We start from the raw sequence: 23839 nt of genomic DNA, 5'->3' as shown, positions 1-23839 counted from the left end.
TTTTCTATTTATGATCTTCATCGAAGGGTAATTATTAAATATTTTAAATCATGTCAATATAATTACTTGTAACTTTTTGATATATTTTAATTCTTTGATAACATCCTCTTTCTCATAGGTAATGTTTTTAATTTAAAATTATCCAATTATGTGATTAACAACTCTAATAATTATGAAAACTTATCAATAAAATTTTTTAACAAATCATTAGATATACTATTGTAAAGTTAAAAAATATATATAATTTAAAAGTATTAATTTTATACTTTGAGTTTAGACTCTACTTAGTAAGAACCTCATAAAGCTAGTATCATAAATGAACAAAAAGAAAGATTATGTTACACGTTACTAATGTTTAATTAATGTCTCTCTCTCTGTCTTCACACGCTTTCCCTTCCCTAAAACTCCTCTCTATTTACTCTTTCTGCTTAAAAAGCTCTATTCTTTTAGATCCCTTCTCTCTCTCATATTTAGTTTATTCCCCTGTCAGTATCTAAACATCAATTTTCTTCACTTTTGTTAGGTTTAAAATATCTTTCTTAATATTTATCATAAAATACTTTTTTTGTTTCCTTTTATTTACTATTAAATTTTTATTTTTATTTATTATTTTTTTTATATAAAAAAATATTTAATTTTTTTATTTTATTCTTAATATTAATTATTTTTTAAAATTAAATGCAAAATATAATATAATAAAATTTAATAAAAAGATTATAATAAAATAATGATGTTATTACTGTTTTTCTTAATGGGATGTGGCCAGTGAAAAATGTATTAAGCTATTTGTCACTCATCTGACTTTTCATCTCTTGTTACAATTTTTGGACATTTCTTTCTGAGATTCTTGCTCTCAGAAACTCGGATATTACTCTGTTCTTCATCTCCAAGAAAACGATTATTAGACAAACATCTGTGTATTTTTTATTTTTATTTTTTTGTGATGGATAGTTCGGAGAATGCAAATGTTTCTTCACCGACAAGTTCGAGTTCTGGAGTAGAATTCACAGCACTGCGGTTCTTCCAATCCCCTGTATCCACTTTGCTTGAGTATTCCGGACTCTTTCGGGTCCGACCCGATAACCCTGAAACTGAGTCTATTATTCGAGCTGAAAGTAATAGTGTTGTTACCAACGACAACGCTGAATCAAGTACCAATAGCAATAACAGTAGCAGTGGGGAGGTTTCAATTAGGATAATTGGTGCAGGGGAGCACCAAGGGGATGAGGAGGAGGATGGGTCAGTGATGGATGGTGGTGGGGTTGAGGAGAGGGGCTCTACTGTCGACACGTCCACGGTGCCTATTAATTCTGATGCTGCTGCTGCTAATAGGGATTCTTCGTACCAAAGATTTGATATACAGCAAGTTGCTAGGTGGATTGAGCAGATTCTTCCATTTTCCCTTCTTCTCTTGTTTGTTTTCATCCGCCAGCATTTGCAAGGTACTTTCTTTTTTTTCCCACTCTCAAAACAAAAGAATATGACACCTTTGAAGGTTTTCTGCTAATATTACTTTGATGTTTTGTTTATGCAACACAATATTTGAGAAATCTCAGTATCAGTTGTTATGCTATTATTAATTTATGAATCTGGTGTTACTTTTCTTATATTCACATGGCTTGGGAAATAAGGGCTTATACCCTTGTATGTAGTCTTTCAGCTTGCTTTTACAAATTTGTATTTTATAGGGGTTCAATTGGCATCCTCAATCACATAGTACATAAAATGTGTATATCAGCAATCTGTGTAATGTACATTGAAAATAAGCTCCACAGACTCCACGCATAGTGGTAGTTTTAGTGCATTGGGATGCCCTTTAATTTTGTTATGCAGTTTTTTGGGTGATATGAAATCATATTCTTGTATATATGAGTATGCTGTGGCAGATACAAAGGAATACACACGCATTGAATGAGCAAACTGAGTAGCCTTCTGTAACAATAGTAGCTTCAAATATTATGTATGAACAAGTAAATCTATATATGGAGACCCTAAAATAGCTGCATTGTTGGTCTCAGCATACCAATGAAGGCTGGGAATTAACTCACTGGTATATTTACTTTGGTGCTTTGGTATCCTCATATCAGGTCTTGGTGTTACAGAAACCTTCGTCGGATATTTTTCCTTAAATTGTTTTCTGGTGTTTCTATGTACTAACAACGGCAGTAAATTGATTTATTGATTGTTGGACAGTTTTCTGGATAAAGACATGATAATTTCATGAAATTAGTAAGGAACTTGTATGCTATTTTTTGAGAACCTGTTGAGTATGAGAGCATTTTGATGGTGAAGGTGGTAATGTTTGTTAAAGTGACCACTCATACCCATTTCTGAGAATTTTGCTGCTTTCATTGTTCTCAGGTTGCTGTGGTTCATAATTAGAAACATTTAAATATAATACAGAAAAATAAATTATGTCATGTATGCACCACTCCATGTAAGTGACCCTTAAGTTCAAACGTAAAGAACTGGGCCTCTCTATTGCTATTTTTTGTATATCGGGTCGTCATATGAATCCTTTTGCTGTCAGTTTGCTGGTATTAATTACTTCTGCATTTTATATATTTGGGAGATGATTCATTTATATACTTCTTTTCTGCTATAATGTCTTGACTAGAGCACCCCCACTTTTTCAATGTATTGTGGCACCCTTCCTTACTTCCACACAACCGATCGACCACCCCACACTTACATCTTGCCACAATCTAATATTCCAGATGAAAGCTGTAATCATCATCATATAATATTAGATTTGTTGACAGTCGCTCTTTGGAACAACCTTAGTGGGTTGTCACCATCCCTAAGAGAAGAAAAAAGGTGACTATATTAGGTTAACCCAAATTGCACTGATGCAAACATGTCCAAGCAATTTTTGATTGTCTATTGTCATGTGAAGACTTGGGATCGCTTCCTCAATTGGTTGCAAGTGTTCCTGTCTTATTTTTACCTGTTTCATGCTTCATGTAGTCTGCTTCTGTTTTGGGATAACTAAATCATATCATGCTAACTTTCGTTTCTGCCAAAGCACATTCTTCATTGTATTTTCTGATCTCGGACTGCAGGTTTCTTTGTCACAATTTGGATAACTGCCGTCATGTTCAAGTCAAATGACATTCTTCGGAAGCAGACAGCTTTAAAGGTGTAATATGCACCCCATTTGCTGAATTGTAGTCTGTTTTACTTTCTATTGCTACGTTCATTTTCTTCCATCTGCAATAAAATGATTAAGGAACAGTGAGAATCCTGCATTAATGAATTCTTACTTTTGCAGGGAGAGAGAAAGATAGATGTCCTTGTTGGTTATTTTGTTGTTTTTGTGATTCATGTTATTGTAATCTACTGGTGGTATCGGAATGATGACCTTTTCTATCCGTTACTTATGGTTCCTCCGAAGGTTATCCCACCTTTCTGGCATGCTATTTTCATCATCCTGGTAAACGGTATGGTTCTTGATCTGCCTAATGCTTCTTCCGTTGTTCACGTATTATATGCAATATACAGGCTGTTCCATCCTCCTTTTGGGAATGTAAAGCTGTTACATTGAAATCTCAACAAGAATGATACTCATTTATTGTTGTTTCCAGATACGATGGTGCGGCAGGCAGCAATGGCTATGAAGTTGGTGCTGCTTATGTATTACAAGAATGGAAGGGGCCACAATTTCCGTAGACAGGTAGAGTATAAAGCAGGTTTTCTTATGTGGTTAATTTAGTGATTGTCTCCCATGCTTTTTTGCAAGAAAATTGAACTTTGTTTGTTTTGTAGGGTCAAATGCTGACTCTGGTGGAGTACATGCTGTTGTTATACCGTGCATTGTTACCAACTCCTGTCTGGTATAGATTCTTTCTCAATAAAGAATACGGAAGCCTTTTCTCATCACTGACAACAGGATTATACTTGACGTTTAAGCTTACCTCAATTGTTGAGAAGGTAAGGTCTTCTTAGAACTAATTATATTCTGCTGAAGAAATCTTGTTTTTCCTTTCTTAATGATATCATGTTTTTCGTGGGGAACCTCCCTCCCTCCCTACGCTACCTCAATATTCTTTGTGTTTTCCAAAATATATGTGTTGCATTGGCTCCCCCCTGCTCTCCCTCGTACTTACTACTCAGTTAAGTTGTTTAGGTAAAGTCATTCTTTGCTGCTTTGAAGGCATTGTCCAGAAAGGAAGTCCATTATGGGTCTCATGCCACACCTGAGCAGGTATAATGTCATTAATGGCTTGCTCCCTTGTTGTTAACACTTATTCTTAGGAGCAATGATATTTACAACAAGGAGGTGCCAGATGTTTGAAATCTTTGCTTTTCATAAATGGAGCAAATACTACTCATTGTCACCCCTTTTGTTGGAGAATGATGGGGTTTTGTTTGAGGGTCGTTATTCTTTTCGTTCTTCTGTGGATGCTGGGGCAATTCTATTACTATAATGGTTGGCCAGTTTGTTCTTTTTTGTCAACTTGATAAAATTGGAGTTGTGTTACAAACACTAAAAGACGTTCTAAAATCCCTTCTTTGTTTGCCATATACATGCACAAACACACACACACACACATATATGGCTTGTAAACATCTAAGGGAACAAAATGTGGTGACAAGATTTGTGCTAACAAAGGAGCAATATAATATTTACTCCATCCCTTCTAGCTTATACGACTCTATTTCCTTATTTTAGTCTGTCCCCAAAAGAAGACACATTTCTGTGCTTGAAAAAAGTTAACTTTCACTTCCCGTTTTACCCTTGAGGAGAACTTTATATATCTACACTGATTTTATGGCATGTCTGGCCACAAGTTAAGTTCATACCCAGTTAGCCAGACAGATGATATGGCATGTTTAGGGCCACACATTTCAAAAATTTTCTCTTAGATTCCATGCTGATTCAACTATGTCACATAAATTGGAATTGTGGGGGTATCTGATTATAAAATAGTGCATATTATTATTTGATTAAATTCTTCATTGGGCTTAACTGCAAGGAAAGTTAACCGTGAATCTCCAAGTAGATGAAATCGTTTCAACACTGAAATAACCATTCCATCCCTTGTTCATGCATCCAAACAAGAAGGGCATGCCAAAGATGTTAACCTTTTGTGTAGACGCTTCGCTTCAGTTATGTTAATAGGATCACAATTCTGGAGTTTGCCCTTGTTATATGTCCAGGTCAAGAGAGTGGAGAATATCATTTGAAATCTAGAACCACCCAATTTGGAAGTACTTGTTGGGCTAAAGCTTGGACTTCTCTAGAAAATAAATAGTTTCAGCTAAAAATATTTAGAAAGACGTCTTTGGACTAATATAAGCAAGTAAATCTTTATGATACAAGCTTATTCGTAAATATTTAGATTGAAGTGACGCTAGATTTTTTTCAAGCTACAAATTTCAGGAAATTTTTCTTTTTCTAGCTGTTGCTTGGATTAATTTGTTAATTGCAATCAGTAGCTCCCCAGAAGTAGCTGTAACCTGGAGGGCTGATTTGTCTGTTTTTCCAAGGGGTAGATAAAGTTGGAGAAGTAAGATTTCTGGTTATTTCAGAGAGGGGGGATGGGGCAGGAAGAGAGAATTGCTCCATTATTCATTTTTTTTAAATAGATTTTGAGTTTTATTTGAAAGCTCTTGTGTGTAATCTTAGCTTTTAAATGTGTGTCCAGGTAAATGCGGCTGGTGATCTGTGTGCTATATGCCAGGAGAAGATGCATGCACCAATTTTGTTGCGTTGCAAACACATCTTCTGTGAAGACTGTGTCTCAGAATGGTACTAAGCACTTTTTTGTTTGATAAGTGCACTTCCAAGTGCTTTATTTAATATTTACTCTAACATAACAAGAATGAAGTGACTTTATATTTAGCATTATCTTATGTGTGTCGATCCCAATTTTAAAGTGGGTTGCTTTTATTCAAGAAATTTTAACTTAAATGGAGAAAACCGGAAAAGATCTCTAGGGATTTATTTTTGGATCATTCCTTCTGGCTATTATTACAATAAAATATGGATAGAGAAGTTTGATGCTAGCAGGGAGGAGTTCTTTGTTTGGCGATTTTGCCTGTAGTCTAAGTGTTGTAAATGTGTCTTGTAGTTTCTTATTCGTGGTGTTTTGGCAATGTTTGTGATTTTGGATAGGTAGTTCATAGTATCACTCTGTGAGTGTCTTGTTTCTTCTATTATCTAGTCGTGTGTTACCATATTTTTGTTGTTTGTTTTTATGTTCGCTGCTTGGTATACTGTTATTTGTAGAGAAGTTTGATGCTATAACTGCAAATTATTCTAAGAGAGCATGGAAAGCCCAAGGCGGGGTTGGCTTCTTTGATTTTTAATATCTGTTTTATGTAACTATTGCCATGTTTGCTGACCATGGGTAACTTGGTAATGCATTTCCTTTTTGTTCTTGTAATTGGCCTAATTGTTTTTGATGTGTTTGAGCTGATGCATACGTTATGCCACTTCATTTTTTTTCTCTTCTGCGAATTTCTTTTCTTTCCCTTCATCAAAATTAAAGAAACTGAAGGTATATTTTTTCTTTGTGCGATGGACTTTCACCTCAAAATACATCTCTTTTGTCTTACTTATCTGGTCCACTAAGCATTGACACTGGCAGATCTGGTTGGATATGTGCAGAGTATGCATATTAGGAAAACCAGAAAAAAAAAAGGAGAGAGCATTTTTTACATGTATAATTTTTTTAATAACCGATGGTATTTATATGCATAATTCATGAAGTAGAAACTGGTCAATGATAGTTGATTTATCAGTTCCCACTATCATTCAGAAAAACTGATGCAGTACATGAAGCAGAAACAGATGAACAATTATGGATTCATTGTCTTCCCACTTCATACATCACTCGCTTGTTTGCTTTATTTCGCGGTTGCTGCTGATTACTGTATACATAATCTTAATGCGGAGGAAGACCTACATCTATATATTGCTGCCACAGTTGGTGTCCTGCAATTACTAAAAGGCTTCCTTCATTCACCTTTTCATCAGGTTTGAAAGAGAGAGAACGTGCCCTCTGTGCAGAGCATTGGTTAGACCGGCTGATCTAAGATCGTATGGTGATGGATCCACTAGCCTCTTCTTGCAGCTATTCTAGACTACTGATTATCCTTCGCCAAAGTAAATATTGTCCACATCTTTTGTCCACCTGACATTACTTGATTCTGGGGTTTGCCCTGTTAAGATTTCTGCTAGAATGCATCATTAAAAGAAAAAGGCTGCACTCTTCATTGGTTCAGATTCTTTGAGGAAGACATATACATCTACTCCCTTATCATACATAAATCGTTTTTTCCCTGCTATGAAGAGATGTATGTGCCCTGTAATACTTTCCCCAAAAAAGAGAAAAGAAAGAAAATGTATGTAGTAATATCACAATTTATCAACCTTAGAGCTGAAATTTTCGTTTCGCCTGTTGCTCTTGCTCTGTTTTTTTTTTTTTCTTTTTTTGAATGCCAAAAGGTATTATATCTTAAAATATATTACATAAAGGTAGTTGGTTCTATATTGCAATAAGCAGTGCTCTGGAATTTGGAGATGGAGTTGTAGTTTATTTTACAAGTTATGGTAAGTCTTGATTGGTTTTCATTGTAAAAAATCTTTGATTTACAAATCTTTGTTATGTTTGTTTCAACCTTTAATTAAAAGTAGACGTGCTATTTGACAAATATTCAATTCTGTGTCGTGTATTATACAGAAGGAAATACTTTTCTCTCTATCAACACAACTAAAAGTCTAGGAAAAAGGGGGAGTATTGGTTAAGGCCTCACCAAAAATTTGTTTTATAAAAAAAAAGGACCTCGTGAATATTGCGTTTCTCTTCGTTAAAAGTTCAGGGCGGTGGGGGTTGGCACTAAACCCAAAAGTGAACTGTTTTCTTTCGAAAATATATTTTATATTGGTCAATTATAGGGGTATTAAGCTTTTGAGTTACACTATGAAGATTTGGGAGGGGGTGGTTGAACGGAGATTGAGAAAGGTCGTGTCCATTTCAGAGAATCAGTTTGGTTTTATGCTTGGTCGCTCGGCAACAGAAGCAATCCACTTGGTGAGAAGATTGGTGGAGCAGTATAGGGAAAGGAAGAGGGATTTGCACATGGTGTTCATCCATCTGGAGAAGGCGTATGACAGAGTCCCTAGGGAGGTGCTTTGGAGATGCTTAGAAGTAAGAGGAGTTCCGGTGGCATACATCAGAGCTATAAGGATATGTACGAGGGAGGTAAAACTCGGGTGAGGACGGCGGGAGGTGACTTAGGGCATTTTTCAATCGAGACTGGTTTGCATCAGGGATTGACTCTAAGCCCATTCCTTTTTGCGTTGGTGTTAGACGTGCTGACGCAGAGGATTCAAGGTGAGGTGTCGTGGTGTATGTTATTTATAGATGATGTAGTGCTAATTGACGAGACACGGAGGGATGTGAATGAGAAATTGAAGGTTTGGAGGCAAACCGTTGAATCTAAGGGGTTCAGGTTGAGTAGGTTCAAGACAGTGTCTTTGGAATGCAAGTTTAGTGACTCGTGTATGGAGGACGGTGTGGTGGTGAGGTTGGATTCTTAGGATGTTTGTAAGAAGTATAGTTTTAAGTATCTTTGGTCTATGATTCAGGAGAATGGCGAGTTGATGAGGCTGTCTCTAAACGTATTGGAGCAGGCTGGATGAAATGGAGGCTCGCCTCGGGAGTGTTGTGTGATAAGAAGGTACCCCTTAAGTTTATAGGTAAATTCTACAGAGTGGCAGTCCGTCCGGCCATGTTATATGGAGTGGAGTGTTGGCCAGTCAAGAAATCACATATTTAAAGATTGAAAGTGGCAGAAATGAGAATGTTGTGCTGGTTGTGTGGCCTTACTAGAGGGGATAAAGTTAGGAATGAGACTATCCAGGAGAAGGTGGAAGTGGCTTCGGTGGAGGATAAGATGCGAGAAGAAAGATTGAGATGGTTTAGGCATATGATGAGGAGGGACACGAATGCCCCAGTTCAGAGGTGCGAGAGACTAGCTTTGGATGGCTTCAGAAGGAGTAGAGGTAGGTCAAAGAAATACTAAAGGAAGGTAATTAGGCAGAACATGGAGCTGTTTCAGAGGATATGAGCCTAGACAGAAAAGTGTGGAGGTCGCGGATTAGGGTAGAAGGCTAGTGTGAGTGGGTGGGTTATGGCTAGGTGTTAGGAGAGTTTGGGTGTGATAGATGTCTTAGGTCTGTGAATGTGTGTGACTACTACATGAGTATCCGTTTTCCTTATTTCTTATTACGTATTGTTCGTTGTTCTCTTATTTTCTTTTTTTAATATCTAGTGTTATTATTTCTTACCTTTTATTTTGTTATGCTACCTATGCAGTTTTATATTTCATTACGACCTTGGTATATTATTTTATATCTTGAGCCGGATCAGAAACAGCCTCTCTACTTCCTCGGAGGTAGCGGAATGAACTGCGTACATTTTACTCTCCCCAAACCTTACTTTGTGGGAATAAAGTGGGACTATTGTTGTTGTATTTCATATTGGTTAAAATGTTGTAATTATTGTTGTTGTTATTATCATTATTATTATTATTATTATTATTATTAATATTAATATGTTATTTACCACTGGAATTTTTGGAAATAATATCTATAGGCTTTGATAACAATTTTATCACCACTAACCTCCTTAATAGTTATAATTAGAAAGGAGGACACATGTTGGGCTAACTTCTCTCTCGGTGTACTTTTAGCTGAGGTACGCTAAAGTGCACCGACCATGGCAAGACGGCGGAACAATGTAGTTCAGGCGACCATGATGGTAACTCCGGCAACGGGAATAACATACTCTCCTTCCGACCTTTGAGAATTTTCTCACTAGACTTCACAATTGGTAAGTAAAAAGGTCGAGGTTATGACGACGATGCTACCACGACAAGTCCAAATTTTCGGAGCAGCCTTCCCAAAAGGTACCCACTGAACCTCCATTGCGGAAGTTGCCAAAGTAGAATTGAAGCTCGCAGATGGGATTAATGTTGGAATATGCTCCCATAGATCATCGTGATGGTAAGGTTGTTAAAATTTCCGAGGAAGACATCAGGGTTTCTGATATGCACTGGTCAATGACACTCAATAGGGTATGTGCTAGGAGATACTTGAGAAATCGATGGATCAACATCAATTTGTCACAACTATGTAGAATTTTGTGAAGAAGCCTCAAATACTCTTATCTCTCGGATGGATACTATTTGTTTAGATTCGATTCTGTTGAGGACATGGATGAGGTCATGCAGTCAGGACCATACACATACCATAATAAGTCATTCGTATTGAAGAATTGGGAGGCGAATTTCCAGTTCAACATAGAATGCATCACCAAAATTCAACTTTAGGTGAACTTCCCCAAATTACCGTTGGATACTGGCCAATTGAGGCTTCGAGTAACATGGCCAGTTCCATTAGCACTGATATTTTTCACACAATTCTCATTCTCTCAAATCTCAAACTCTCTCAAATATTTTAATTATCTCCTAAAATGTTCAATTTTATATTTTAATTTTACGATTATAAATACAAGTAAAAGTTTTCCAAAGTCGCAACTTTTGGATACTTTCAAAATTTGGTGTTATCGTTCTATCTCTGACCTTTAATTTTTAGTTAATGTATTAATTATTGAGTATTTATTTTTATTATTTTTATGTATTTTGAATATTTTTTAATTTATTTTATATTATGAATAAAATAAGAAACTTTGGTAAAAGTGTCAAAAAAAATTTGTCCACTTTGAGGAAGAAAAATAGGTGGCGGTTCCGGTAGAGGTAGTTCAAGTGCCTCCAGTTTCGATTAGTCAACCTTTTAAGGAAGAAATAGGTGTAGGTGCTCAAGATATGAATTATATAAGAGTTTAGAAAAATTATGATATAGAAGAAGAAAATAAAGTAGATGCGGTTAATTTAGATGTAGAAGATGAAAATATTGATGAGATACTCGGAATAGAAAATGCTAATGTTAGATCTGAATCGGTTAATCTTCCTCCCCGTCCTTCTCGTGCCCCAAGAGCTCGTAGAAGAACTAGTATTGCATGAAAATTTTTTACGAAAATAAAAGGAGAAAGTATGGTGCAATGTAATATTTGTGCAATTATATATGAGCATAAAATTAGAGGCAATAAAAAAGGTACGAGTTCGTTGATGAGACATTTAAGAGATAGACACACTAGAGAGTTATTTATTGCACAAGGTGGTGAAGTTGTTGGTGGGCCAACACAAACTAGATTGAACCCAACAAGCGATCGGAAAAAAATAGCGAAAATGATAGTTGTGGGTTGTTTATCTTTCACTTTTGCTTCTTTGGATGATTTTATTCATTATATTCAAGTAATTTATAATCTTATGTTTAATGGTATTCCTAGAAGTACTTGTCGGATCGATATTTTTAGACTTCATGCACAATATGTTTATTATTTATCTATATTATTAAAAAATATTTAATGTAGAATTGCTCTAACTTTTGATTTTGGTCGTGCAGTTAATTAAAATGATTATTTAACCATTACTTGTCACTAGATAGATAATAATTTTGTTATGCAAAAACGTATTCTAACTTTTTTATATGATGAAGATCGTAGACATACTAAAAATTTTATTTCTTAATCTATTACTAAAGTTGCAGAATATTATGGTATTGAAAAAAAAATTATGTATTACTTTTGATAATACATCTAACAACAAGGCTGCTATTGACAAGTTAAAAGCTGATCTTTCTCCGTCGTTATCTGAAATATTTCATGTTAAGTGTGCTTGACATATATATAATTTAATTGTAAAAGATGGTCTTGAATTTTTTGAGTTTTATATTGAAAAGGCCCGGCTTGTTGGCTTTATTCAAGGAAATAATCGAAGAAAAAGAGTGAGAATTTAAAGTTAAATATAAACAAAATGGATTTAGATCGATATTAATGTCTGAAGAATGTGATACTAGATGGAATGCTACTTATACTTATTTAAAAACTTGTCTTGCTTATAAAGTTTCAATTACAATGACTTTTAATCAATATTCTAGTTCTTTTCCTAAGTGTATTCTACATGATTCTGATTGGGCTACAATTGATGATCTTGTTAAGTTTTTGGGAAAAAATTATATAGCTACGGTTGAATTTTTTGGTACTTATTATCCTACTGTTTGCAATATTTTAACTTATTTAGCCGACATTTCTTGTTTGTTTAAAGAATATAAGAATAGAGAAGGTTACAAAGAAACTGTTAGTGCTATGTTTGCTAAATTTAAAAAATATTTTTATCAGTTTCCCCCAATTTACATGGTTGGTGCTATACTAAATTCATATATGAAATATAATATTATGTGCGACTTTAGTTTTATTATTTACACTTCCTTAGAGATAGAGCCTGAAGAAAAATCAGATTTGTTTACGGCTATGAGTGATGCGGACATTTACATAGAAGCATTATATAACTATTATGTCGATTTACTTGATGTAGCTGTACTGATAAATATCACTCTAACTGTCGCTCCCGAGGAGCCATCATCTTCTAAAAGGCCGATACATAGTGGTTTTTCTGATTATTTTTATGATTTAAATGTTTGGGACAGGGTTTCTCCTTCAATATATACAACAATTTCTCGGCAAGAGGCTAAGTATTATCTTCGGCAGCCAATAGAGGATCGTAGAGTAAGGATCAACGCATTAGATTAGTGAAGAATAATGAAAGACAATGTCATGTGCTTTCAAGATTAGCTAGAGATATATTGAATGTTTCAATTTCAACCGTTGCATCGAAAAGCGCTTTTAGTCAAAGACGACAACAGTTTGGAGACAACCGACACTTATTGGGAAGCAATGCTATGAATGTTTTAGTTTGCCTTAGAGATTGGATTAGAGCGGAATGAAGAAATCAAGGAATGAAAGTGGAGCCGAAAGATGAACAGAATCTTGAAGAAATTCTGACTTCAAGGGAGAACTCAGCACAATCAAGTCTAATACATGGTTTTGCCCCCATTGATTTTGACTACCCTATGGCAGTTTCCGTTAATATGAACATGCATAAGTTGAAAAAAAATGCTGCAAAAGTTGAAGATTTTTCATTCATGTAAATTATAAGTTTTGGATTATTTTACAATCAATAAAATACAACATTCATTCACTGATTCACTCCTTTGTAATTTTTTTCATTTAAATTGAATTTTTAGTTTGAATTAAATACTTTTAATATAGGAAAAATTACCTAAAGAAACAACTTAAGTTTCTAAACTAAGAAAAATCCTCCCACTTCTAAAATATTACTTAAATCCCAATATTTACTATTTTTTTGTAAAGTTAAGATACAAGTTAAAACCTCCAACTAAGAAGTCGATTTTTTACCAAAAATTAGCCCATTTCTCCTCTCTGTACGTCGTAATTTCAGTTGCAGTTTCTATCCAATTTTTTCATCTAATTCAAAAATTTGAATTAAGGTAATCCCCCCCCCCCCTAAAATCAGCTTCAATTTCTTCTAATCCTTTTTTACATTATTTTTTGAAAAAAATATTTTGTGTCTGCATTTATAAAGTGAAATTTCAGTGGTTAAGCAATTTGTTCGATTATTCTCTTTTTAGGCTTCATTGTTTTGAATTAACATTATGAATAGAAAGTATCAAAGAATATCAAGAATTGTAAACTTCATTCCTGGAAGTTTTTACTATAAATTTTTTGGCTTTGATGAAAATAGATCCAAGCATAGAAACCATCCCCAAACTATGAAAAAATTGTGGCAAAAGCATGCTAAGAAGGACAAGAAAAAAGAAAGTGGTTCTAAGTAAAGAGGATCCAATAGTTCTGCAAGTAAAGCTCCCGCCAAGAGAAGAAGAATTTCCGAAGCAATTTCCAGAGATGAGCTTCCTAAGGTAATTGCATGTTCAGATCTGTTGAATATTAGGCCGAGATACATATTTTGACTTGGATGATACACTTAGAAATTCATTGTTTATCTGGTTCTTTATTGCCAATTTTATATGTATCGAGTGATTTTTAAATTTTATTAAAAGTCGTCTTATAATAGATACAAGTTTATAAGTACATAGATACATATTGTGTTAACTGTATCTGCAAGTTACTGTTAATGCTTGAAAATGTATCAAGTGTTGTTTAAATTTTATTGAAAGTTATATTATAAAAGATACAAGTTTATAAGTACATAGATACATATTGTGTTAACCATAGATATATAGTGTTCAAGATTGATGGTCAGTAAGTTGTTGAGAAGGTTGGCGGAAATCAAGAGACACATAAAGACCTTGCTAACAACTTGCCTCCCAATGAATGCCGCTATGCTGTTTTTGACTATGATTTCACTACTAATGAAAATATCCAGAAGAGCAATATCTTATTCATTGCTTGATACCTTTCTACCCTCCCTCCTACTATTATTTTTTTTGTTTTATAATTTCTGTTGGTGGCATCACCCTATATTAGATTAGGAATGATCATTCAATATATCGAAAAGATGTTAGGCAAAAAGGGTAGTAAGAATAGAAATTGTTAGAATTCATGTATCAGAGAGAGAAGCTGAGTCGGGATGAGAGAATTGTTTCTATGCTTTTCTCAGATTCTTTGTTTCATTTGCAAACTACTTAACAAATATTTAAGTCTCTACCAATAAATGACAGTTTCAACATTCATGACACATTTTCAAGATTGTATGTATCATTTTTAGTAAATCTATGACTTTCCAAAAACTTATGTTCTTGTTGCATATGCGTGTACTTTCACATAGAATGCTACATTTTGAGAATCTTTTTATCACTATTAGTTATCAAATTATGAAAGTTATATAATTTTTAGCCACGTTTGATGTGATTTGACAATAATTGAGGATGTAGGTCACCAGAAACAACAAGGATAAAAAGTAAGATGTTGTATGCAAGCTCCAAAGACAGATTCAGGAGAAAATTTGATGGCCTGCAGGTTGAATTACAAGCTACTGATCCGAGTGAAATGTGTTTAGGTACCTTCATTGGCAGAGCTCTCTGAAATGTGTCTAAACTGTTGGACCTTTTTATTCAGTCACTAGTAAAAGTATATGTTTTGAAAGTTTTGAAGTATCTCAAATTAGAAGATTAAAAGCTCTTTCGTATTTTCAGTAATCCAAATTCATTTTACTAAACCAATTTTGGGCTATTTTAAGGCTCATCCTAATCACAAGAAAGTTTTTTCTTCTTTGAGTAGGTAAAGAATAACGAAAACCAGGGGGAGGGCTTGAAAGTTTTTTCAAACATATGATTGTTATCTCAAATATTAATGCTTGAATTAGGAGGGAAAATTTATAATATACTTATGAATGTTGGTATCCTAAGGGATGTTTCTTTCCTATACCAGTGTATCTATTTCTTCAGCATTTGCAATTTCTAATCAACTAGGGGATACTTCTTAGCAGGATTAGCATTTTTCAGATATTTCATTATGAAAATGTATCGAACTTTTTGTTTAATCTGTCCCTGATAGTTGATAGCACAATATCAATTGAACAAATGAGCATTTGTCTATATAGATTGTTAACAAAGAAGAATGATTTTCTGCCATATATATCTTGAGGAGAACTGATCTCAGTGCTTCTTCAGAAGTGTCTTTTTTTCTCACTTTTGAATTTAACAAACAACTTCAAAATGGAAATAAAGACAGCTTAAGCAAATACTATGTCCCTGATGTGAAAAGTTTCAAAAACTTTAAGTTTCTTCCCACAGTTCAACGTGCTTTCAAGTCATTGTAATTGCAGAACTCCACGAATAAAAGCTCTTTGCTTTTCTTCAATGCTTCGAATTTCTGTAACATGTGGGTGTTCATCTTTCCGACTCAGTCCCCCGCCAACATGATGTTTTAAAGATCCAAACACAATCCTCCAAACGGCATTGTAGGACATAGCTGAATCAATGAAAGTAAAACTACAACTTATTTTTCTTCACGCATAGGCAAAAAATAGATTACTAGATACATGAACTGCACAAATTTGTACATGAATCTAAAACAAAAATATTATATTTGTTTCATTTGTTGCAATAGACAAAACTAAAATATAACGAGATACATAATTAAACAGAACTTTATAAACTCAAATACAAGATGAGCAAAATGTATCATTAGCATAAAAAATGTACCTCGACCTTATTAACATAAGGATAAAATTTTTTTGTAAAACAATAATCAACCAAACGCGATACAAAATCAAATTAACGTATAGATAATTAACAACAACTGATACATATAAAACATAACATATCTTTTCTTGTCCGATCTTTTGACATAGAAATTGAATGTAGTGATGATTAGTGGATACGTCCCAAAACCACGCTCGATTTTCTTAATTTCAACATACAGCTTCAAACCCATTTCATTACAAATCAACAACGGACAAGCATTTCCTTCAACAATATAATGAGCCTCAATTTTTTTCGATTTTCATCGATTTTCAGTTCTCTGACAATTGTCAAAATCAGTTACATGTTCACTAATCATGATTCCATCGCTCTTTTAGCCCACATAGTTGATTTCGTTTACCCAAACACCGAAATGACGTAACAACACAAAAATATTCATTTCAAATACACAAACAAAATTAACAAATAAAAAAAAATGATCGTATGATTTTTTTGAACGAGTCATATGAAGTTTTTGCAATTTCAAAACAAATTATGGAAAAGTTTTTGTTTTGAATGGTGAATAACAAATTAATTACCATAAATCATGGGATTTTATTTTATTTTTACCTTAATTAGTTAGCTTAATTGTTGTTTTAAGGCAAAGTTATCCATTACCTCCCTTAAAATGTGCTAGTTTCTTTAATTAAAACATGTATCCATAGTATGTATCTAAGTTAATTAACGTATATCATCAAAGGTCAAAAGTTGAGATTTTATGAGATTTTGGAAATAGTTGGGATTTTTAGTAAATACTAGTAAACATGTCGTTATATATCTAATTTTCACTTTAATATATTACTCTACTATCTAACTTTACACTAAGTAATAAACATAACAAACATATATACACATAATGAAAAAATAAATATCTTTTAAGTTCAAATATAATGAAAACATATCATGAATATATGTTCAAAACTTCAAGTATTATTATATTAAGTAGCATACATTGTAATCTTGTACGTATATATGTATTTTCTAAAGTACTATAACATGTAATGTATATATCTTTCAACTTTCAAGTGGTATTTAAAGTAGTATATATTCTACATATAAGTGTATATGTTTTCTATAGACTCTAAAGTAGTATATATTTAATGTATACATGTCTATATGTTTTCTAAAGTAGTATATATATAGTGTATATATGTTGTATGTATATTGTTTCAAGTAGTATTTAAAGTAGTATATATTCTACATGTATGTGTATATATTTTCTATAAACTAAAATAGTATATATTTAATGTATACATGTGCATATGTTTCTAAATAAGTATTATATGTAATGTATATATTGTATGTATATATGTGCATATATTTTCTATAGAATCTAAACTAGTGTGTATATAAAGTATATATGTGCATATATTTTCTAAAGTAGTATATATTTAGTGTATATATGTTGTATGTATATTGTTTCAAGTATATTTAAAGTAGTATATATATTATATTGTACGTATATATGTGTATATATTTTCTATAGACTCTAAACTAGTATATATTTAAAGTATACATGTGCATATGTTTTCTAAAGTAGTATATATTTAGTGTATATACGTTGTATGTATATTGTTTCAAGTAGTATTTAAAGTAGTATATATATTATATTATACGTATATATCTGTATATATTTTCTATAGATTCTAAACTAGTATATATTAAAAATATACATGTCTATATGTTTTCTAAAGTAGTATATATTTAGTGTATATATATGTTGTATGTATATTGTTTCAAGTAGTAGTTAAAGTAGTATATACATTATATTGTAAGTATATGGTATATATGTACATATATTTTCTATAGAATCTAAACTAGTATATATTTAAAGTATACATGCGTATATGTTTTCTAAAGTAATATATATTTAGTGTATATATTTTGTATGTATATTGTTTCAAGTAGTATTTAAAGTAGTATATATATCATATTGTAAGTATACAGTATATATGTGCATATACTTTCTATAGAATCTAAACTAGTATATATTTAAAGTATACATGCGTATATGTTTTCTAAAGTAGTATATTTTTAGTGTATACATGTTGTATGTATATTGTTTCAAGTAGTATTTAAAGTAGTATATGTATTATATTGTACGTATATATGATTATATATTTTCTATACATTCTAAACTAGCATATATTTAATGTATACATGTCTATATGTTTTCTAAAGTAGTATATATTTAGTGTATATATGTTGTAGGTATATTGTTTAACGTATTTAAAATGTATATAGGTGTGTATTTATTGAAAAACATGGAACTTTTGATTATTTTTTTTACATTTTGACCGATTTGGACCGGTCAAAATCAGATACACGCTAAGTAGGTCAATTTCGGTCCATTTCAGCAAATTTCATTGTTTGGGCCCAGCCTGTCCCAGCCCATTAAGAGTGACTCGGGATTGGACCAGCCCAAAACTAGGTAAAATTATGTGGATCGGTGCCGGTTTGAACCGAACCGGCCCGATTAACAGCCCTAGGGATGTCAAATAAGCAGGTTGGGTTGAGATTGTAAATATTAAATGGGTTAAATTGGATATAATGTGGGTCATGACCCGTCCAAATTCATTTTGGATTGAAATGGGTTGGGTTAAAATGGGTAAAAATTAAGTTGGATCTTGACTCGTCCAATTTAACCCGCTTAGTCTAAAAAATATTACATATTGATATTTACCTTATGTAAATCCAATCAATAAAATAAATTTGGATGGAGTTGAAAATTTAGGTGGGTGGGTAGAGAGTGGGAATGGGGGTGGGGGGTGGTAAGATTTTTTGTAAGAAAAATAAAATTTATTTTTTGGGGAGGGGTTCGGGTAGGGGGTAGGGGGTAGGGGTTAGGGGTTAGGATGGGGTTGAGATAAGAATTAAAATAAATTATTATTATTTTAAAATAGCTTTTTAGGAAGGGTTATGTCATGGGGTGGGGTGGGGCGTTAGGGGGTGATGGGGGTGGGATAAGAATTTTTTTTAAAAAAGCAAAAATTAGTTTTTTAAAATATAAATATTAAAAAAAAATTAGGAGCGGTGTAGGGGTGGGGGGTGTGAGGAGGGGGGTAGGAAAGGGATGGGGGTTGAGGTAAAAGTTTTTATTTTATTTTTTTTTTAATTTTTTCTTAAAACTATATTTTTTGGGAAATGGGGTATTGTCGTATGGGAGGGGTGAAGGGGGTATTGAAAGATGCGGGTTGGGGTAAGATTTTTTTTTATATAAAAATTATTTATTTATTTTTTAAAAATATTTATAAAAAAAATATTTTTTGGGGAGGGATAGAGGATACGGTGAAGGGGGAGGGTATGATTTTGATAGTGAGGTAAGAAAAGATTTTTATTTTTATTTTTTTAAATAAAAGAATCAATTTTTTGGGATAGAGGTGGGGGTTTGGGGTAAGGAGAGGGATGGGGATGAGGTGGGGTGAGGGCAAAAAAAATTTATAAACGACTTTTTAAAAATAAAAATAATATATTTAATAAAAGCGGGGTAGGGGTGGGGTAAGCTGGGGGTGTAGTGGAATTTGGGTGAGGTGGGTCATTTTGAGAATGGGAGGACACATTGTTGCTTATTTTTTCTAATTTTATTAAAAAAATTATTTTCCTATCAAACGGGTTGAAATAGAGATTGAATTGGGCTCATTTAAATCTAATTTAAAAATGGATTGAGACTTAATGGGTTGAGATTTACCAATAGTAAATTATCTTGAACCTAATTCATTAAATATTGGACGGGTCAGCTCAATTTGGATTCATTTTGACACCTCAAGATGGATATCGAAGGGTGCTCCAATCCTGTTATTACCATTGATACTCCTATGGGACCTTCCAGCAGGACATAATTTACGATTGAAAATTAAAGAGTACGCGAATTAAATATGCCTCCAATTTAAAGAGATAACGGGCTATATCTCGAAAGTGAAATATAACAAAAATAGGCTTAGTGCACTTATTTTGTGCAATATAAACCTTTTTATTATCGGAATAGGACTGACTCCATCTAAAGTGGATAGTAGACCTTTTTTGTGCACTATTTATTTTTTTCACATAATGCACTATTTTTGTGCATTATTAATTATTTTTCGTATAGTGCACACTAATTTTATGCACTATTCATTTTATTTTATATAGTGCATTATCTTTTTGTGTGTACATTTATCATATTTTTTTAATATATATATAATGCACTATTTTACTGCACTTTCTTTGTTAAAGTATAAAAATAATATCAAAACTTGAACACATACGTTTTATTTGACTATAACAATGGTACTATGTTATTTGCAATCTCCTATATTTATTATTTCAATTAAATTTAATTAATTTGACCTAAAAACAATTAATTGACTTTAATGAGAGCTTTGAATTGACTAAAATAAAATCAATAGGTTGAACAAGCTATACCAAACTTGTTGCTTTGGTTTTGATTCAAATGTGAGACCATGTCAATGGTTAAATTAATATGTGTCTGCAATCAGACTTCTTTATAACGATATTGTTACGAAGAGTATTTGTAAAACTTTTCATCGTTGTATAAATGTGAAGAAAGTAATAGTGAACGAAAGAGTTTATATATCATAATCGTAATTATAAATGTCCAAATTAGCTTAGAAATTTAAAAACAAGATTGAACTTATCAATGAATTGAGATGATTCAACATAGTCTTAGTATTATCGAATATGTCATTGGCCATGATTAGGAATTAACAAATATATAATGACATGTCTATCTTCTTCTGAACAACCATAAATCTAAATATTTTGCCTTTCTTTCATTTCATCTGTCTTACTCGACTGGTTAAAAATAGTTGTTCAATAAGACTATTCCAAACACTTCTTCACATAAGAATGCTACTAAAAATAAACATGAATTATCGTTCAAACATCGTCAGAAATATGAGATTTTTTATGAAAAACTCGTCAAAAACGTAGCAGACAAGCCTATTTTTTATCAATCTCCAAATAATCCTGTCGAAAATTCACATTTTTGACATGTATACCTAGTATAATTGATCCAAAAGAATAAAATAAAATGCTATAAGTGTCAATCAATATATATATATAAAGGAGAAACAAAATAAGGATGATGTGGAACCTCTCTATGGCTACCATTCCTATTTATCTTTTTTCTCCTTTTTTTGAGATTTTTCTTCATTCTTTTATTCATTAATTTGTTTAATAATTTAAAAAATTATATCATATTTACTACATCTAATTATATCTCATAAGTTATAAGAAAACATTCAACTATTTGTATTCTCTATTTAATAAAATGTCTTCTCAATTACTTGATGAATCTATAAATAACAATAACCTATAGAATTGTTGGATGCTCATTTACATTTCTCCTTCATCTTTGTTATTAGTATATTTCTTGCTCCTTTTCAAATCTTTTGTTCATTATTTTCATCAATCATGTGTTCAATAATCAAAAGAGAGGCTATTGAAAAGATTTGGCAATATGTCTAATATGATGAAGAACATAGATATATTATTCAAATTTTCTTCTTGTGTAATAAGAACCAAACACAAGTTCACCAAGGATAAAGAAGGAAATTTGATGGCAGTATAAAATTCATCAAAGAAAGAATGATCAAATTAGTTTCATGTAAGTTCATTATCCAGACGAAGAAGAATGTATCATGCATCAAGAGAGATGACCATATTAGTTTTAAAAAGTAGAAATTTTTGAATGGTTTATTAATAAATATTAGATACAATTATTGTTGCTTATTTTAGATTTGTCAAATAACTATTTCACCAAATACAAGATGTATTATTTAATAACAAGATTTTATTATAAAGTTTTACACTTTGTCTATACTGATTATTTTGTTGCTAACATATAATTTAATTAATATTTTATTAGATAAGCATTTTTAAATATGCAATCTCTATTTAGATATAATTATGGTTTATTAGAAGATGATGTCTATAGTTCTTTGATCAAAAATCAATATATTTTTGCTTCTTTTTTTTCTGCTTTTCAACTTTTTTTTTTTAATTTTTAGTCTTCTCAAATTTATTTTATTTATTTTGTGCTTCATTACAAATTTCAAAAGTTACTTTGTTAATCCTCTTAATTACACCTCATCTTTTCCTCTTCTCTTTATTAATTCATTTTAATAACATTTTTTTATGATCTTAATAATAATCATCTTAACAATAATTTTCTATATCATCATATATTTTAGGTAAAAGAAAGATAAAGAGGAAGGAAAGATTCCTACCAATTGATTTTATAATTTATGGTAAAAGAGTTTAATTTTTTATTTTTTTATTTTTTGATTTATTTTTAAAATCTTTTTTAGATTTGGATTTTAAAGAAGATGAAATTTATGAAAGTATTAACTAATTAAAGTTAAATACTTATAAACATCTATAAATAAGGTGATGTAACATCTCTTTATCGCTTAAAATATTTTTCTTCATATTACTAAATAATAATAATATAATAATAATAATCTCCTAACTATTTTAATTAAAAATAGGTCAGCTTAACACATTTAATTAAATAAAAAGTATGTTACCGTTGTGACTTGTAATAATTCAGCTAATGAACACTTATGTTACAATTATAACTGTTGCGAATAAAAATATTAGTTACAACTATAGAATGTAAAACAGTAATGGTTCCTTAATGTTGCAAATGTTAATATTGAACTAACTTCTTTATTGAATAAATATTGTAACGGTTGAAAATTAAGGCACATCAATTAATGTGTTTAAAGCCACATGTAGTAAAATCAGATTACCTTCGTGCAACTGGCATCACTATTGAGGTTCTCGGCTAGATACATAATGAACATGATCTTATTATATGTACATATAATTTGAATATAGAAAGTAATGGATTCAGTTGAACTTATAGAATACGATGTTTGCGTTTCCTTGGGAGTATGACAAGCAAGCTGTGGCATTAAGATTAGCAGGTGACAAAGCAATGTTGTACATAGTTAGGATGTTGAGATCACAAGACACACATTATGATGAGTTGGGATCATATTAAAAAAATAAAAGTTTTGTCTTCTGTAGTAAGTAATGGGTACGGAAGTTTTGTTAAAATTTTAATCCATACATTTAAATTTTAAGTCAAAGATGATAGATCATGTAAAATGAAGGATAGAGGGTTTATTAGATTCAATGTGATTTTTAATTTAAATATCAAAATCATTTTGCCTTTATATTGATGTTGAGCCAAATCAAAAGATATTTATATTGTGTTTCTCTCTTTAATATAGTAATTATTTATCATTAAATCGCTAATAATGTTAGATTCTTGAAACGTCTTATTACATTTAGAATTCTAAAAATAAATGTGATGTGCATTGATAACTAAAATTGTTCAATTTAAATGTCCTTAATTATATTTTTGAGTCTGTTTGGATTAACTTTTCTAAGTGTTTTTAAGTAAAATTAATTTTTAAGCACTTTTAAATTATTTGGGTATATTTAAAAAGTGTTTATAAGCACTTAATTTTAAGCTAAAATGTTAAAAGTAAGTCAAAAGTCATAAATAAGAAATCTCAACTTATGGCTTTTGGCTTAAAATGCTAACAATAAGCCAAAAACTAAAGTTAGAATTTCTAGCTTATGACTTATGGCTTATAAATCAAATCAATCCAAACAGACACAAATTCTCTCTTTATTAATTTCTTCTCTAAAAGCTCAGAATAACTATTGAACATTATTATATTTACTAATAAA

The 23839-nt window shown here is 31.8% G+C and overlaps 1 protein-coding gene across 3 annotated transcripts; it reads left to right on the top strand.

Moving 5' to 3' along the window:
* Positions 1–466: 466 nt before the first annotated feature.
* On the top strand, positions 467–7400 carry LOC107863503 (E3 ubiquitin-protein ligase RNFT1-like). 3 transcript variants are annotated; one of them, XM_016709437.2, is made up of 8 exons: positions 467–1442; positions 3063–3139; positions 3272–3440; positions 3585–3673; positions 3766–3930; positions 4127–4204; positions 5649–5752; positions 6983–7400. In XM_016709437.2, exons 1-8 carry the CDS (start codon positions 944–946, stop codon positions 7086–7088), a joined length of 1287 nt encoding a protein of 428 aa, XP_016564923.2. In that variant the 5' UTR covers positions 467–943; the 3' UTR covers positions 7089–7400. The 3 variants fall into 3 exon arrangements, with proteins under 3 accessions (XP_016564923.2, XP_047264301.1, XP_047264300.1); XM_047408345.1 differs by having other exon boundaries at positions 733–1442; positions 6765–7400; XM_047408344.1 differs by having other exon boundaries at positions 739–1442; positions 4154–4204.
* Positions 7401–23839: the final 16439 nt, after the last annotated feature.

The sequence above is a fragment of the Capsicum annuum genome, chromosome 3, assembly GCF_002878395.1.
Source record: "Capsicum annuum cultivar UCD-10X-F1 chromosome 3, UCD10Xv1.1, whole genome shotgun sequence".
Lineage (NCBI taxonomy): Eukaryota > Viridiplantae > Streptophyta > Magnoliopsida > Solanales > Solanaceae > Capsicum > Capsicum annuum.
The sequence above is the reverse complement of the archived record's forward strand: the minus strand, read 5'-3'. Positions and strand labels throughout refer to the sequence as shown.